We start from the raw sequence: 15,197 nt of genomic DNA on the forward strand, positions 1-15,197 counted from the left end.
TCATTATTCTTATGTTAAATTTTATAGACAGGAATGGTGTCATTTCCCATTAGACATTATAAGCTAAATGATTTTTATTTAATATAACTTCATCTTTTCACTGAAGAGGAAACTGAAGGCAAAGAAGGATAAGATCACAGAGGCAATATATTTGTTCTCAACTCTGTTATTATCTTGATTCTATTTTTTCCCCCATGAAGAATAAGACTTGTACTGTAAATGACAGAGAAAAGATGACTAAGAGGGGATTGATATTTGAAGGGAAATGAACACCTAGTAGCTCTGGATGAATAAAAAAAATCCTGGTCCAGATGAACATTATCCTAATATAATGAATGGGGAGATGTGATCACTGAGCCACTTCAGCATAATCTGGAAAGACCATGTTGAATAAAAGAGGAAGAGCAGAAATGGAGAATGCAGCTGTTTTCTTGATCTTCAAGAAAAGGAAGAGAATAGAGATTGAAAATCATTAATCAGTAAGCTTGACTTCAATTCCTGAGAAAATTCTGGAATAAATCATTAGAATAATGGTTAAAAATATCTGAAAAAAGTTATGACAACAAAGGACCTGCTTGAATTCATCAAGAAAAGGACATTTAAACACAAGACTCAAAGAAGCTTAAAAAGGTAAATATGAAAGCAAAATCAGGAGGATTCAATAATGGTGAAAATGTTAACATTCCTATATGAGAAGAGGATACATTTATCATTATTAAGGCATTTAGAAGGAGTATAAGTAGACAAAGATTATAAGTGTGAGTCAATTATATTAGGATGATCAAAATAAAAATGAAGGCAGGAGAAAGAGGGATGCATTGGGAAAAGGAAGAAGGGAAAGAAGTAATGGAGAAGATTATCTCACATCAGTAAGATATGCAAGGAAATGCAAGGAAAAATTTTTACAGTTTAGAGGAAATTGGGGTGGGGAGAGATGAAGCACTTGAACCTCATTCTCACTGGAATTAGTTCAAAGAACAGAAGAATATATTTACATAATCAATTGGTAACAGAAATCTATTTTACTCAACCAGGAAATAGGAGAGGAAGAAAATAAGAGAAATAAAAGGGAGAATGAATTAAGGGAAGCAGTGGTCCAGAAACATATTGCTTGTTTTCATGGATGGTTAGAGAGCTTGGAAGAGAGACAGAATTCAGAACTCAACTTTTAAAAAAAAGTTAAAATAAAAAATGCAAATTTTAAAAAATAAGGGAAAGGCCAGACAAAACTATTTTCTTTTAGTCACTAAACTGTTAAGAGGGTAGGAATGCCTTAGCTATCATTCATTTAGAGTCCAGCAATGCATTTAATTAAGTGTTTTATACTATTCTTATGGGGAAGAATGAAAATATATGGGTTATTTACAGTTAGATGAAAAAATGGAGAAACTTGGAGATCTGAATTTTTTTAAAAAAGCTATTAGTTATTCAATGTCATTGTGTCTAGAGCTATCTAATGAAGTATTCCAAAAATCTCTGGTTTTCTGTTACTTAAAGACTTGCCTTAAAATACAAATGGGAGATCACCAAACTTGCAGATTACACTGATAAGGGTTGAATAGTCATTACATTGAATGATATAATCAGTATCCAAAAAGACCTTGAAAGCCTGAAGTACTGGTCTGAGTCTACTATGTTGAAATTCAATAGAAATAGATCAAAGAGACCCATTAAGACAATGGTTTATCAGAAAAAGATATGCAGGTCATGGTGAATTTAATGCTTAATAAAAATGAAGCAGCTAAAAATTCCAATTCAATCTTTGGCTTCTGTAAAAAAGCTTATTTTCTAGGAAGAAGAAGTAACATCCATATCTTCATCAGATCATATTTGGGATACTGTGCTCAATTCTGAGTGTATAGATTGGGAAATGCATTGATAAGCTGACCAGTTTTAATTTGCAAGCAATTGGGATTGTTAAAATCCCTTAGGGTCATATCATGTGAGCATAATTTTTAAAAACTGGATATATTTAGTACAGAGAAAAGAAAACTCAAGTGGGACATGATAGTTGTTTATGATTATATGAAAAGGATTAACATAGAAGAAGAACTTGTATTTGGTTTGCTTGTACCCTGAAGAGAAAGAAAAAACAAAGAACAATGATTGGAAGCTATATAGACAAAAATATCAGCTTGATATGAGGAAGGATTTCTGAACAATTAGAACTGTACCAAAATGAAATGAACTGCTTTCATTTGCTTTGGGTTCCCCCTCACAGAATGTCTTCAAGTACACCCTGGATGACCACTAATAAGGTAAGCAACAAAATGGTTTCTTTGCATGAGCTGGACTTGCAAACTGTTGAAACCCATCAAATTCTAAAATTTGGTGATTTTATCTCCAAAATGTTCAACATAAAAAAATATTGAGTGATTAAGCTTCTTTTTCTTTCTTGAGATTTTAAGTGATCTCCCAAGATATGGTGAAAGTAGATTCAGTTTTGTTTATTTGCAAAATAAATTGTATTCAAACTAGTTAAGCCTTGGGACAACTAGGTGGCTCAGTAGATCTGCTGTTATAAAATGGTCTCAGATAATCTTATTTAATGTTTATTTATTTCTGTTTCTTGCTCTGTAAAATAGGGGTAGTAAACATCTGCCCCCTAGAGTTGTTGTAAAGATCAAGTGAAATTAGTACATAGTAGGCATTATATAAAATTATCTATGATGAATATAAATGATAATGTTGATCATGATGAAGATGATAGTGACTTCTCTAAAATGCTGAAACTTCAGGAAATAAATAAAAAATAGCCAGCTAATTATTTGAATATTGTTTTGTACCCATAGTGCCATAAATTCAGAAGATTAGCTTTTCTCTTTTCTTACAAATGATCTTGTTATTTCAACGCCACCAGTAACCAGACATGATAATCAGTTCTAAGTACATTGTTTACAACATTCTCTTGCCTCTTTCTTTACTTCTTCTTCATCTTCTAGAGTCAGTGCTGCCAGCTGCTTAGCTCTTTGCTCCATCAGGTTCACATATCGAATGGGATTTGACAAAGCTTCAATTACATCTAAAATTCAAGAAAACATTTTAGATCAAATTTCTGCTGATATTAAAACCTACATGTCCATGTTCACAAGTATATAAACACATGAATCTATGTTTATAAATGTGCGTGTGGCAAATATTGAGTGTATCCTGAAACACATTAATCCTACTAAATTTATATTCCAGTTGCATTTGTGTAAAGGCAAATAAGTTCTTAAAGACCAAGATTACAGGGGGAAAGGAAGGAAATTTGAAATTCTTATTCCATTAGAAATACTTTGAGCTCATGTATATATTCAAAGTTGATGTACTATTTTCCAATGAACAGCCTAAGTTTGAGGAACCTCATCATGAGGAGTCTGGCTATCATATGATGGAATTTTTTTTTTTTTCATAGAAAATTAATTAAATCTTTCACTAAAAGTAGAGTACTTACAATCAGCTTTGAGAAGAAAGTACCAAAATTTCTAAAATAAGTTATACACACATATATTCACATACTTTTTGGTTTAGAACTGTGATTTAATAGAGTTGGGAGCTTCCCATAAGGGAACTTCTATAGACAGGCACATAGATAATTACCTTACAACAGTTGCTGAGGCCATGAAGGGCCTTACAGAATCAAACAATTAATGTGTGTCAGAAGTAGCTTCTAAAACCTGGTGTCCTGACTTCCAAGGATGGTTCTCTTAGCCTACAATCTTGGAGCAAAATCCATGTCTTTTGATCTCCTTTTCAATGCAGCACCTTCTCCTTTTCCCTATCTTAGTTTTATGCTTTTTCCTTTGTTTTCTTTTCCTCTTCAACATCACTGCTCTCCACTATTTTTTTTTTTCTTATGTAGAACTGATGTAACTTTTAAATTTTATTTAATAAGTTTTTACCGTATTTAAAAATTTTTGGTTCCTATTCTTAATTTTAAAATGAAATATTTTATCACTTAAATACTAAATAACATTAATATTTATTGATATGTCCTTCAATAGGAGGAAAAAAATCTCTTATTTCTAGAATATAATATCTATGATAACCTAACTTATGAGGTTATAAAATGTGACTCAGATTTTTATGCCAATATAAGATTGGAATTGGGGGGCAGCTAGATGGTACAGTGGTTAGAGCACTGGCCCTGGAATCAGGAGGACCTGTATTGAAATGAAGCTACAAACACTTAACACTTCCTAGCTGTGTGAGCCTGGGCAAGTCACTTAATTTCAGTTGCCTCACCAAAAAAACAAAAACAAACAAAAAGACTAGAAAGTCATGCAATTTTGGTAATAGATACACATATCTTTGTATACACACATGCATAATTAAAATAGTAATTGGATACTGGATCAAATAAAACATTTAACTGCTAAATGTCAAACTGCCCTATAGAGAAGAGGCCTAAACATTTGATTTTCATTTTTCCTAAATGGATCTTCTTACAAAATTTTTTCACTGAATTTGACCATGATGAATCTTAACTTTAACTTTAACAGAAGAGAGATATGAGTCACTCAAAGTCATTTAATCTTCAGTTTTCTCATTTATAAAATAAGAATTTTGGAGAGTGAATGTACATCAACAAATGTTATATTCACATTTTTTTCTTTTTTCTTCTATTTTTTTTCCCTCATAGTTTTTCCCTTTTGTTCCTAACATAATAAAAGATATATGTATTTAAAAATGAAAGTATGTGTATAACCAGAAAAAAAACAATAAAAACTAAGATTTTAGGGTCTTTTGTAGCTCGAACATTCCCATGACAAATCTGCATTTTGTGCTGCATTATGTAATTTTGTTTGCTTTTAACTGGATCTATGATTTCATCCCTGTAGGGAGTTCCTGATGAGAAGCTTCCTCTGCCAAGACAGATCAGAGACTTCTCTATAAATAATAGCTTAGAAATGTGCTTAGGCTACTGAGATATTAAGTGCGTAGCCCAACATCACACAGCCAGTGTGGGTTGGAAATGTCTAAATCCAAGTCTTTTTGGCTTTGAGGAGAGTAAATCCACCACTTTAAAAAATTACATGGAAGCAAAATGTGATGTTGGTTCACCATACAAAAAAAGAAATCTATTATCTTACAAAAGTGTTCAAAAATATGCACATTTATGTTATAATAAGAATGCCATTTTTTTTCCCCAGAAGCTTCTTGGGTTTTTCCTTTTAACTTACTTAAAGGGTCTTGTTAATTTCAACAGAGAAGGAAAATCCTTAAATTAATATCTGATTCAGTGTCAGCCTTGGGAAAATTTCTTTCCACTGAAAGTATCCCTGTCAAGCTCACTGACATTTTCAGGCTGGAAGTACTGGGGAGCATCCCACTATTCTGATTACTTCTGATAGGGTAGCAAGTACAAAGCAGCACTAGTGCAGGGATTCCAGGGAATTAATTCATTCAGTATAGCATATTTCAGTCATGTTTCAGCCTCTTTACGATTCCATTCAGGGTTTTCTTGCAAACCCTGCAGTTTGCCATTTCTCCAATTCATTTAACAGATTAAAAAATTGAATCAAAAAGTGGTTAAATGATTTGCCCAGGATCACACAACTAGTAAATATCTGAGACCATATCTGAATTCACAAAGATGAGTCTTCCTGACTCTAGGCCTGACATTCTATCTACTCTGCCACCTAATTCCTAGTATAGTGTATAGATATCACCAAAAATAACTCTACCTCATCTACATTTGGAATCTGTATAGTATCTCATAGAGAAACTATCTTAAATAAATAGTTCCACATCATATTAACTAAGTTAGAGTCAGTAAGTTTTGTCTGCTTAGAATTGAGCCATCAACATAATTGGGTCCTAAATTCACTGACAAAGAGTAGTTATATTTGTTTACCTGCATAAGTATCTGGCACATAGTCTTTCACCTCTATGTATACAAAGACTGCTGGAAGCATCAAAGGTTGATTCCTTTCATTCCTCAGACAAATGTAGTGATAGCCTGGAAAGTGAAAATATATAGAATATTTAAAATTCACTATATATGTATTTATTTATTCTAATGTGTAAACATGATAAGATGTTTAAACATTCTCTGATAAAGCTTCCTGATTCCCTGGATGCTGATGTCTTCCTTTTTTTCCTGGAAACCCCAGATTATTTTCACATATTCTGTATATATCTTTCACGTGTCCAGTTATTTAAGAGTTGTCTCATTAGAAAGTCCTCTCTTTGAGGATGGAGAATCTTTTTTTTTTTTTCCCCTTTGTATCTCTAACATTTATCATAATGCTATAAATAGAGTAATCACTTAATTGTAACAATCATTTGTTGACTGAAGTTTTCTTGTCAATCTCCCAAATTCTTTCTATTCACAGTTTTAAATGAAAATATTACTTACAAATCTCAAAAAAAAAAAAAAAAAGATTTTTTAAACTATGCCACTAAGTCACCTTGTAAAATTACAAAGATAAGACATTCATTTCTTATAGCAAATTTTATTTAAAAATAAATAGCTGATGAATTTCTCTTCTCATAATTTTACCTGGTCGAATTGCTTGTACAGGCAATATCCGGTGACCAATAAATTTACCTCCTTCTTCATATGCTGCTATCCTTAAACAGGCCAGAGAAGGTAGGACCACCTAAAGAATTTAGGATACAGACAAATTATAACACTGAGTATCAATTTCCATTAAGTAAATTTTAGCATATTTGAACAATGATATTTTGTTCCACATGTGGCCTAGTATATCATAAAAGCAAAATCCAATCAAATTGGTTGCTATTAAGTCCTGCAGGTAAATAATACTTTACTTGGTAGCTGTGTTAACTCATGTAAATAACTTCTCTCTCAACCTCAGTTTACTCATCTATAAAGATAACAATAATTTATACCTTATAGGGATGATGTGAGGATCAGAGAAATAATATATTCAAATCCTAAGAGTATTATATAAAAGCATGCTATTAATATAATAAATAGGTCTAAGGTTTTGATTTTAATTAACCTCCTTTGTAAAAGGCCATGCTAACCTCTTCTAGGGACCTTAGTTTTATTTTGTTTAGAAATTATAATTTTATCAGCATAGGGAAACCATTTAAAAAATATTTAAATCTGTTACTCATCTGTAATTTACAGCCTGGCAGACCTGCCCAGGGTCATATAATTAGAGTTTGTCAAAAGCAGAAATTGAATTAATTTTTTCCACTTCCTCCCCCATATTTGGTCCAAGCTGCCTTTTTTCAGAAATAATGTATTTCTGTAATTTACATACCTTTTGTCATAGTCAAAACATAAAACTTTTCATATTGTTTCAGTAGCGACATATACATAGATTATTGAGCCTGAAGTCAGGAAGTCTGAGTTTATATGATGCTTCAGACACAGTTAATTTGTGTGTTTGGTTGTTTTCAGTCATGTGTCTGACTCTTTCTGAACCCATTTGAGGTTTGCTTGGTAAAAATAATGGAATGGTTTGCTGTTTCCTTCTTCAGGTCATTTTACAAATGAGGAAACTAAGGCAAATGGGTTTAAGTGACTTGCCCAGAGTCACCCAGCTAGTAGGTATCAGAAGACAGATTTGAACTCAGGAAGGTGAGTTTTCCTGCCTCTAAGCCTAGTACTCTATGTACTGTGCTATCTTTAGCAACTAACAAAAAAAAAGAATTTTCATTGTGTTTCATAAAGTAGGCTAAGTACTTCCAATAACATACTTAAGGAGCTATTTTCATGACAAAACAAAAAGAAAAATTAAACTAAACTAACCTTCTTGAACACTATTGGTTCTTCTTCCCAGACTGGGTTTACAGCATTTCCTTGAGATGTCTTGGTCTTAAAGGCTTTTCTCCTGGTATCCACAGGTAAGCCAAACATATCTATTTCTACATAAGTCCCAACTTTTTTGTCAGAAAGAAACTGACCTGAAATGATCTAGGAGAAGAAAAAAATAATTGTTGTGCCTGTTTAATGACAATTTATAGATGTCTTCCTGAAAAGTATGAGTTGAGAATTTCTGTGACATGATTATTTTCTCTGAAACCAAATCAATGCAAGGTTTTGAAACAAGCATTAATGTTGAACAAGACTTGAAGTCTGAAGAAGAAATTGTGTAACAGGAAGTTATATAAGAAGTGTATGAGTACTTTCACAAGAAAGAAAAGGAAATAAATATCTACTATTACTCTTTAAGTTTCAACTCTGAATTTCTCCCATTCCTTGAGAGATCTCTTAAAGCAAAGTAAAAGTTACGTAAAACTAATAATATAGTGACCCCATCTGAAAGTGCATGTGACATTTCACATGCAACAACATATTGCCTTCCAAACCTCTCTATTAAAACAATTAACAGAACTTATTTTTCCCTTTTCTACTTCTTATCCATTAACAAAAGAAAAACAAATTTGTTGTAACAACTATGCATATTCAATTAAGATAAATGCCTTGAGAGATTGTTTATACATGATATATGTCTCATTCTGTACCCTAAATCCATCATTACTTAATCATGGAAAACATGTTTCAGGCTGGTCCTTTGAAATCATGTATATTTGTCAAAAATACAATCATGCATTTTCTGATGGTGAATATTTGCTGGCATTGAGTTTTTTGATATAATTTATTATTCTTAGAAATGTCCTGTTATAGCAAGAAGGAAATATTCCTTAGGACAAAAGCAACCAGACTATAGTTGACTAAATGATCATGATTTGACACCATTAGTGTTTAGAAAACCTTCCAGTTGTAAGACTGGTAATACAAATAGGTTTGAGCTGACACAACAGTGTAAGCTGTCTCACATCTCATTTTTGTTTATAGTTTTATTTGCATGTTAAAAAATATTTTACTGTTACAATAAAATTATTAAGAAAAAGCAAATATAAGATAATATAGTTGCAACAATGTAATGTTTTGACCAGTTAAGCGCAGACTTCAGTTTTATTTATTTTTTGTTTTCTCTGTACCTGCTCAGTCCTTTGATTTGGCTTGACACAACCTCATAATTTGGGCTGAGAATGGAATCCTAACTATAACATATTCCAGAACAAGACAATCCTAATTTACTTGTTAGTAAAAGCCATTTCATATACAAGGACAAGCTACTTAAGTCTTGATGTGACTTAGCTTTCTTGCCAATTATAAGATTATAGCTGATATGTAACCTTGATAATAACTGCAATTTCATTAGGTTTTGGGTAATTTTTCTGACTTCCTTTTCATCAAAACAACTAGGAATGTAATATACTTCAATAAAAACATCATCCTAAGACATGAGGGGAAATAGTTATACTAATGAGTCGTGAAGTGGTCCACGTATTCTGGAGAACAATTTAGAAACATGCCCAAAGAACTATAAACCTGGGCATACCTTTATAAAGAGATAAGAAGAGATAAAAGAAATGGGAAATGGACTTATGTGTACTCTTTTTTATGGTGGTAAAGAACTGGAAATTGAGGGGATACACATCAATTGGGGAATGACTGAAGTTTTGGCACATGAATGCAATGTAGTAGTAGTAGTATATTATAAGAAACAATAATGGGTAATTTTAGAAAAATATGGGAAGACCAATATGAACTGATACAAAAAGAAATGATCAATTCTTTTCCTTTTTGATAGCTTTTTTTTTGTTTAGCATGATAATTGTAGAAATATATATATATATAAGAATTGTACATGTTAAATATATATTATATTACTTGTCATCTAAGGGAGGGGGTGGAAGGAATGGAGGAAGAAAAAATTTGTAACATAAAGTTTTGTGAGCATGAATGTTGAAAATTATGCATATATTTTGAAAATAAAAAGGTTTTTTTTAAAGAAATGAGCAGAACTAGGAAATATTTATGCACAATAACAGCGATATTAAATGATGATCAATTATGAAATACTCAGCTACTCTGATCAAAACAATGATCCAAGACAATTCCAAAGGACCCATGATGAAAAAATGCTATCTTTCCTTTAGAACAAGATCTGATGAATTCTGAGTGCAAAATGAATGATCGTTTTCTCACTTTTTATTTTTCTTGTTTTTATTTTGTTGAACTATGACTAATTTTTTATGATTTCATATTATAAAAATATCACATTATTTGCTTTCTTACTAGGAGGAATGGGGCAAGAGGGAGGGAGAGAATTTGGAACTCAAAAATTTATGCTAAAAATAAACAATAAATATTTATGCTAAAAATAAACAATAAATATTTTAGAATCCCTAAAACAAACAAACCAAATAATCCACCATCCTAGAATGAGTATAACTTGGGAGCTCTAATCATGAGTGCAGCCTCTCTTTATGTTAGGATTAATGAGTTAGAAATCTTAAAAATCACTCTGTAACCAATATTTTTTTTTTTATTGAAAATGCTTTTAAATACTATCTGGAGATTTTAAAATTATGTTATAAAGGTAATAGAAAACATATGAACCATTTCAAAAGAGTGAACTATATAAATACTATTCTTAATTTTTTAGATAATCCTTCACTGTTCTATCATTGAATTGTCAGTGAATAAATACTAATAATAACACTAGCATAAACATTGTAAGAATGTGGGTGAGTCAAGAAGCAAGGTTGAATATAAGAATAAATTCAAATCATTTTATTTTATGAACCAAATATTGGAAATTTATTGCTACATAACATGAGTTCTACATATTTAAATATAGTTAGGAGAGTGTGGAATGTTGATTATAATAGGTATAAAGAACTCAGAGCTGTAGGGTAGATTTTCTTCTGCAGAGGGAATGCACAGTAATTTCAAATCCCAAACTATCTTTTATCCTTTGGCTCTATTTTATGCAACTCTTCCAAATAATTTAGGCCTTTTGGAAGGCTCTGAGGTTTGCATTTATCACAAACTATTTTTATATTTCTATTTAAAATGGAACAATGAAATAGCAAAGAGTTTTAACACAAATGAAATTTCCAATCGTATCATCTAGGAACTTCCAAAAGTCATGTGAAATGGTCTGTATTAAAATGTATTCCCAATTAAGATGCTAAATTTTATTTCCTACAATTTTATTACCTTAGTTATATCACATCATAATGGCAAAAGAAAGAATATTAAAATGGCATTGTAAATTAATTTCTCACTCTTAATTACATAGTGCTCATTTTGTTTGAAGTTATTACAATTCTCTATAAAATCTTGTGATGCTTTAGTAAATCCTAAAATACAAAAATACAGGGATAGAATGTTTTTTATTCAATGGTTTTGATAAAGACTAGGAAGGGAACATTTTCTTCATTTATATCCTAAGTTTGAATATATTCATAATTTAAAAGACTAATACCAATAGTCATGTTCTATACAAATTATTAAATAAGTGTTTCTATATTTCATTTATTTGTAGAATTTCACAAAAATGAGAAAGAGCAATACTTTTTTGGACATATATCTTTTTTATTCTGGAGAGTAGGATAGAGTAGAAAACCTTTGGACAAGTTTTATACTCATGCCAGAATGAAGTGCTTTTGTAAAGTTATTTTGTAATCCATGCTTACATACCTTAACGGATAAAGTATTGGCAACTATACCATCCACGATACCTTCAGTAAATGGATCAAAATGCTTGTCTGGTCGTCTCATAAATTCTGGCTTTAGTCTGTAACCACTTTTCCCATTGTATTCATACATCCCCAAGTTCAATTGCATAGCCAAGTCTGAATATTAAACAGACAGATTTAACATAAATTTATTTCAAGTAATAGAGAAGAGAAAGGAAAGGTGACAATGCTCATTAACATAAACAGTAGTTATCACTGAATTTTATAATAATCTTATATATAACATAATCTTAATTGTCATTTACATTAGCTTATTTAAATTTTTACCATTACTATTTTACATATATTTACATATTATATTATCATTATTCTATTTAAATTGTTATTTTATTATCCTAGTGCTTTGACTAGCCTTTTTTTCATCAGGATGTCATGTTTTACTAACACAAGCATGTATTATTTATCCCTGAAGATTTTCTTTGTAGATAATTCACAGGCAACTTTTGACCATGAATTGTAACACTGCTAATGGCCAACATACTTCTGGACAGTTTTCTATGTGTTATATACTCTAAAATATATTCTGGAAATTCAAACTGATATTAATGAATGTGATAATAATTGACAGCAAAATACTTCTACAAAGTCTGCATACCACTTGACATTTTAACCTCATTTGAATGTGCTAAACAACCTTTTGTAGGTACTACAGATGATGTTTTTCATGGGGGAAGGGAAGGTTCAGAGCTTTAATTTCATTGGTATAGAAACTCCCTTAACTGAAAAAGAACTACAACTTTTGAAATGTATACTCTTAAAATTGGTTGGGGATAACGAGAGATTATTACTTGCCCAGAGTTACAAAGTCAGTATGGGATAACACATCTAGATCTAGGTTCCCAAGTCTGACGCCCAAATACTATTCATTACTTCATCTTACAGATGAGGAAACTAAACCTTTTAGAAGTTCAAAAAGTTAGTAAATGTTAGAGGCAGATTGTAAACCCAGATTTTCCAGGTTTGCAATCCTATATATTCCCCAATATGTCACAGGAACTCTTAAATAATAATGTAAAATAGTAACTAATATGAATTGAAATGTATCTTCAGAAAGCTTTATTTCAGAAATCTAAAAAAAATGCTGCCAACTTTATATTTAGGTAATTAAGTGGCACAGTGGATACCACTCTGAACCTGGAGTCAGGAATATATAAGTTCAAATCCAGTTTCAGATACTTATTACTAGGTATGTTACACTTTTGACAAAAAAAACAAAAAACCAACAACAAAAAAAACTTTTCTGCCTCAGTTTCTCCAACTATAAAGTGGGAAAAATAAGAGTATCTCATTCTCAGGATTGCTATGAGGATAAAGTGAAATATTTGCAAAGCATTTTGCAAACCTTGAATCACTATATAATTGCTAGCTATTATTACTATTATGATTATTAATATCAAAAAACACAAATGCCCACATATTCAGACTAATGATACACAAAATACTTAAATATTTCAGGTTGCTTAAAAAAACTCATCAAGGTAGATACTTGTCCTACCAATGAAAATGGAAACTTCTCAAAATCTTTGTAAAGTGTTCTTCATGGGTCACTATGACCTCAGAATTCATCATTCATGCTATCAATTTGATGATTAACATTTATGAATTTAGTTAGGCTGTTCAGCACACATTTGTCCCATATAAAATGTATCTTTTATGGGTAAATTTTGTCTTTAAAAATGAAAATTCACCGTAGCTACTGACTTCCCCTCATAAAAATAAATGTTTGCTAAAGAAAAAAGTGTTCACTTGAAAAGTATGATTGACATGACAAGTGTTCACCAATTTTGAATTAGCTACACTACAGCTACTTTCCATTAACAGAAGGATTGCAAGAAGCTCCCAATTTATAGCTCCATGTATTTCAAGCATCTCTTTCTAAATTGTTTGAAAATTGTAAATTGTAATGATTTACACATAGTGAAAAAGTTATTCATAGTTTATTGGGTTCCCAGGCCACTCCACAAAAAGATGTATTTAACCTATAAAGCAGTTTATTTTAAAAATAACCTTCCCCTCATCCTCTACCCCGATTTATGAGGAAAGGAATGACACCTACTTACCTACTGTTTGGAAGTTAAGAGCTACCATTTGACAACCAGCATTCCAGAAAACTTGGGGCATGTAATTTGAAGAATCCACACGTGTTCCCTTTGGATAAATCCTGCTAAGCTGCATTTTGTTATATCTATGCAAGGCTGGTTAAGTAGGATTATAGTCTCAAGAGTAAAAATATCATTTAATCTAATTCTATCATTTTCCAAAGGAGAAATAAAGGCCAAGAGAAATTAAATGACTTGCCCATAGATAGCAAACAATAGGGTCATAATTTGAAACCATTTCCCTTCCCTAAATCCAGTGGTCCTTTCACTAAATTTGCCACAAACATAATTAATAATTTTGACTGTGCATTCAGTAATTTTCTTTGTGAGAAATTCTAAATGAAAAAGGAATTTCAGGGGCAGCTAGGTGGCACAATAGATAGAGCATCAGCCCTGAAGTCAGGAGGACCTGAGTTCAAATCTGACCTCAGAAACAACACTTCTTACCTGTGAGACCTTGGGCAAGTCACTTAACCCCAATTGCCTCATTAAAAAAAAAAAAAGGAATTTAAGATACAGCTAGGGAATTGGGTCAAATATATATTAAAACACACAGATCATGCATGGCAAATAGTAATAATTTGAACATCTAACTGGTAAGTAGCTTTATATGTTATGCATATATTTTGATAGAACCAGTTGGAATAGCCAGATACATCTGGGGTTCATTGGGGAAGGTTTCTAGAAAGAGATATATTTGGAATATACTTCTGAAGAAAAATAAAAACCCAACAGATTGTTATTGGTATTTCTATGTGACAATGACAAATGGAAAGAATTGTAGTAATTGAAAACATATATTTATGCAAGGATTCACCAAATCAGTCATAGAATTTAAGGTGGAAAGGATATCAGAGGCCATTTTGTTCACTACACTGCTGAATAAGAAATGTTCCTAGAATATACCTAATAAAATGAGTCACTTAACTTTTGTTTAAACGTGTTTAGTAAGAGCCAGTCTCTATTGGCAACAAATGCCACTTTGGGAAAGTTCAAATTGTTAGAAACTTTTTCCTCACATTAAACCTAAATTTTCCTATTTATATATTAAACCTAAATTTTCCTATTTATATCTCCACATTTTATAGCAACATCTGTTTGGAGGAAACCACTCATACGCTGCCACATGGTAACTCTCTGCTTTCTATTTTCCTTTATGTTTCTGTCAAAGCTATTTCTACATGTGAATACAATGACACCTTTAAAGATATCTAACATAAAGAAGCTAACAAATAGAAGCTACCTTTGTTTCACATTTTGATTTCTATGCTAATTAATTATATATCTAGAACTCTCCATTTTCTTACCTAACTGAAAATAATTTAAGCAGAATCATGGTACTATTCTCCAAAAGGCATTTCTTTTTCTTTCTTTTATTTTTATTATTATTATTATTATAGCTTTTTATTTACAAGATATATGCATGGGTAATTTTACAATACTGACAATTGCCAAGCCCAAAAGGTATTTCTTAAAGTAGTTTAAGATAAAGGACATTATACTATAGGATAGTGAAGCAGTGAACCAGTCTGATAGAATTAGTTAGGAGTACATCTATTTAATTAGTGTAATGAATGT

The 15,197-nt window shown here is 31.3% G+C and overlaps 1 protein-coding gene across 2 annotated transcripts in view; it reads right to left on the reverse strand.

Annotated features, from left to right (window-relative positions):
* The window catches only part of PLCB1 (phospholipase C beta 1), an 814,021-nt gene that overhangs the window by 138,655 nt on the left and 660,169 nt on the right, over nt 1-15,197 (reverse strand). For both annotated transcript variants that reach the window (XM_074287888.1, XM_074287889.1), the window contains exons 18-23: nt 13,581-13,705; nt 11,462-11,616; nt 7,712-7,876; nt 6,488-6,587; nt 5,840-5,944; nt 2,913-3,022 (exon numbers count right to left, since the gene is read on the reverse strand). In XM_074287888.1, coding sequence (XP_074143989.1) covers nt 2,913-3,022; nt 5,840-5,944; nt 6,488-6,587; nt 7,712-7,876; nt 11,462-11,616; nt 13,581-13,705 — 760 coding nt within the window. The remainder of the gene's footprint in view (nt 1-2,912; nt 3,023-5,839; nt 5,945-6,487; nt 6,588-7,711; nt 7,877-11,461; nt 11,617-13,580; nt 13,706-15,197) is intronic.

The sequence above is a fragment of the Sminthopsis crassicaudata genome, chromosome 2 (genome assembly GCF_048593235.1).
Source record: "Sminthopsis crassicaudata isolate SCR6 chromosome 2, ASM4859323v1, whole genome shotgun sequence".
NCBI classification, from domain to species: Eukaryota; Metazoa; Chordata; class Mammalia; order Dasyuromorphia; family Dasyuridae; genus Sminthopsis; species Sminthopsis crassicaudata.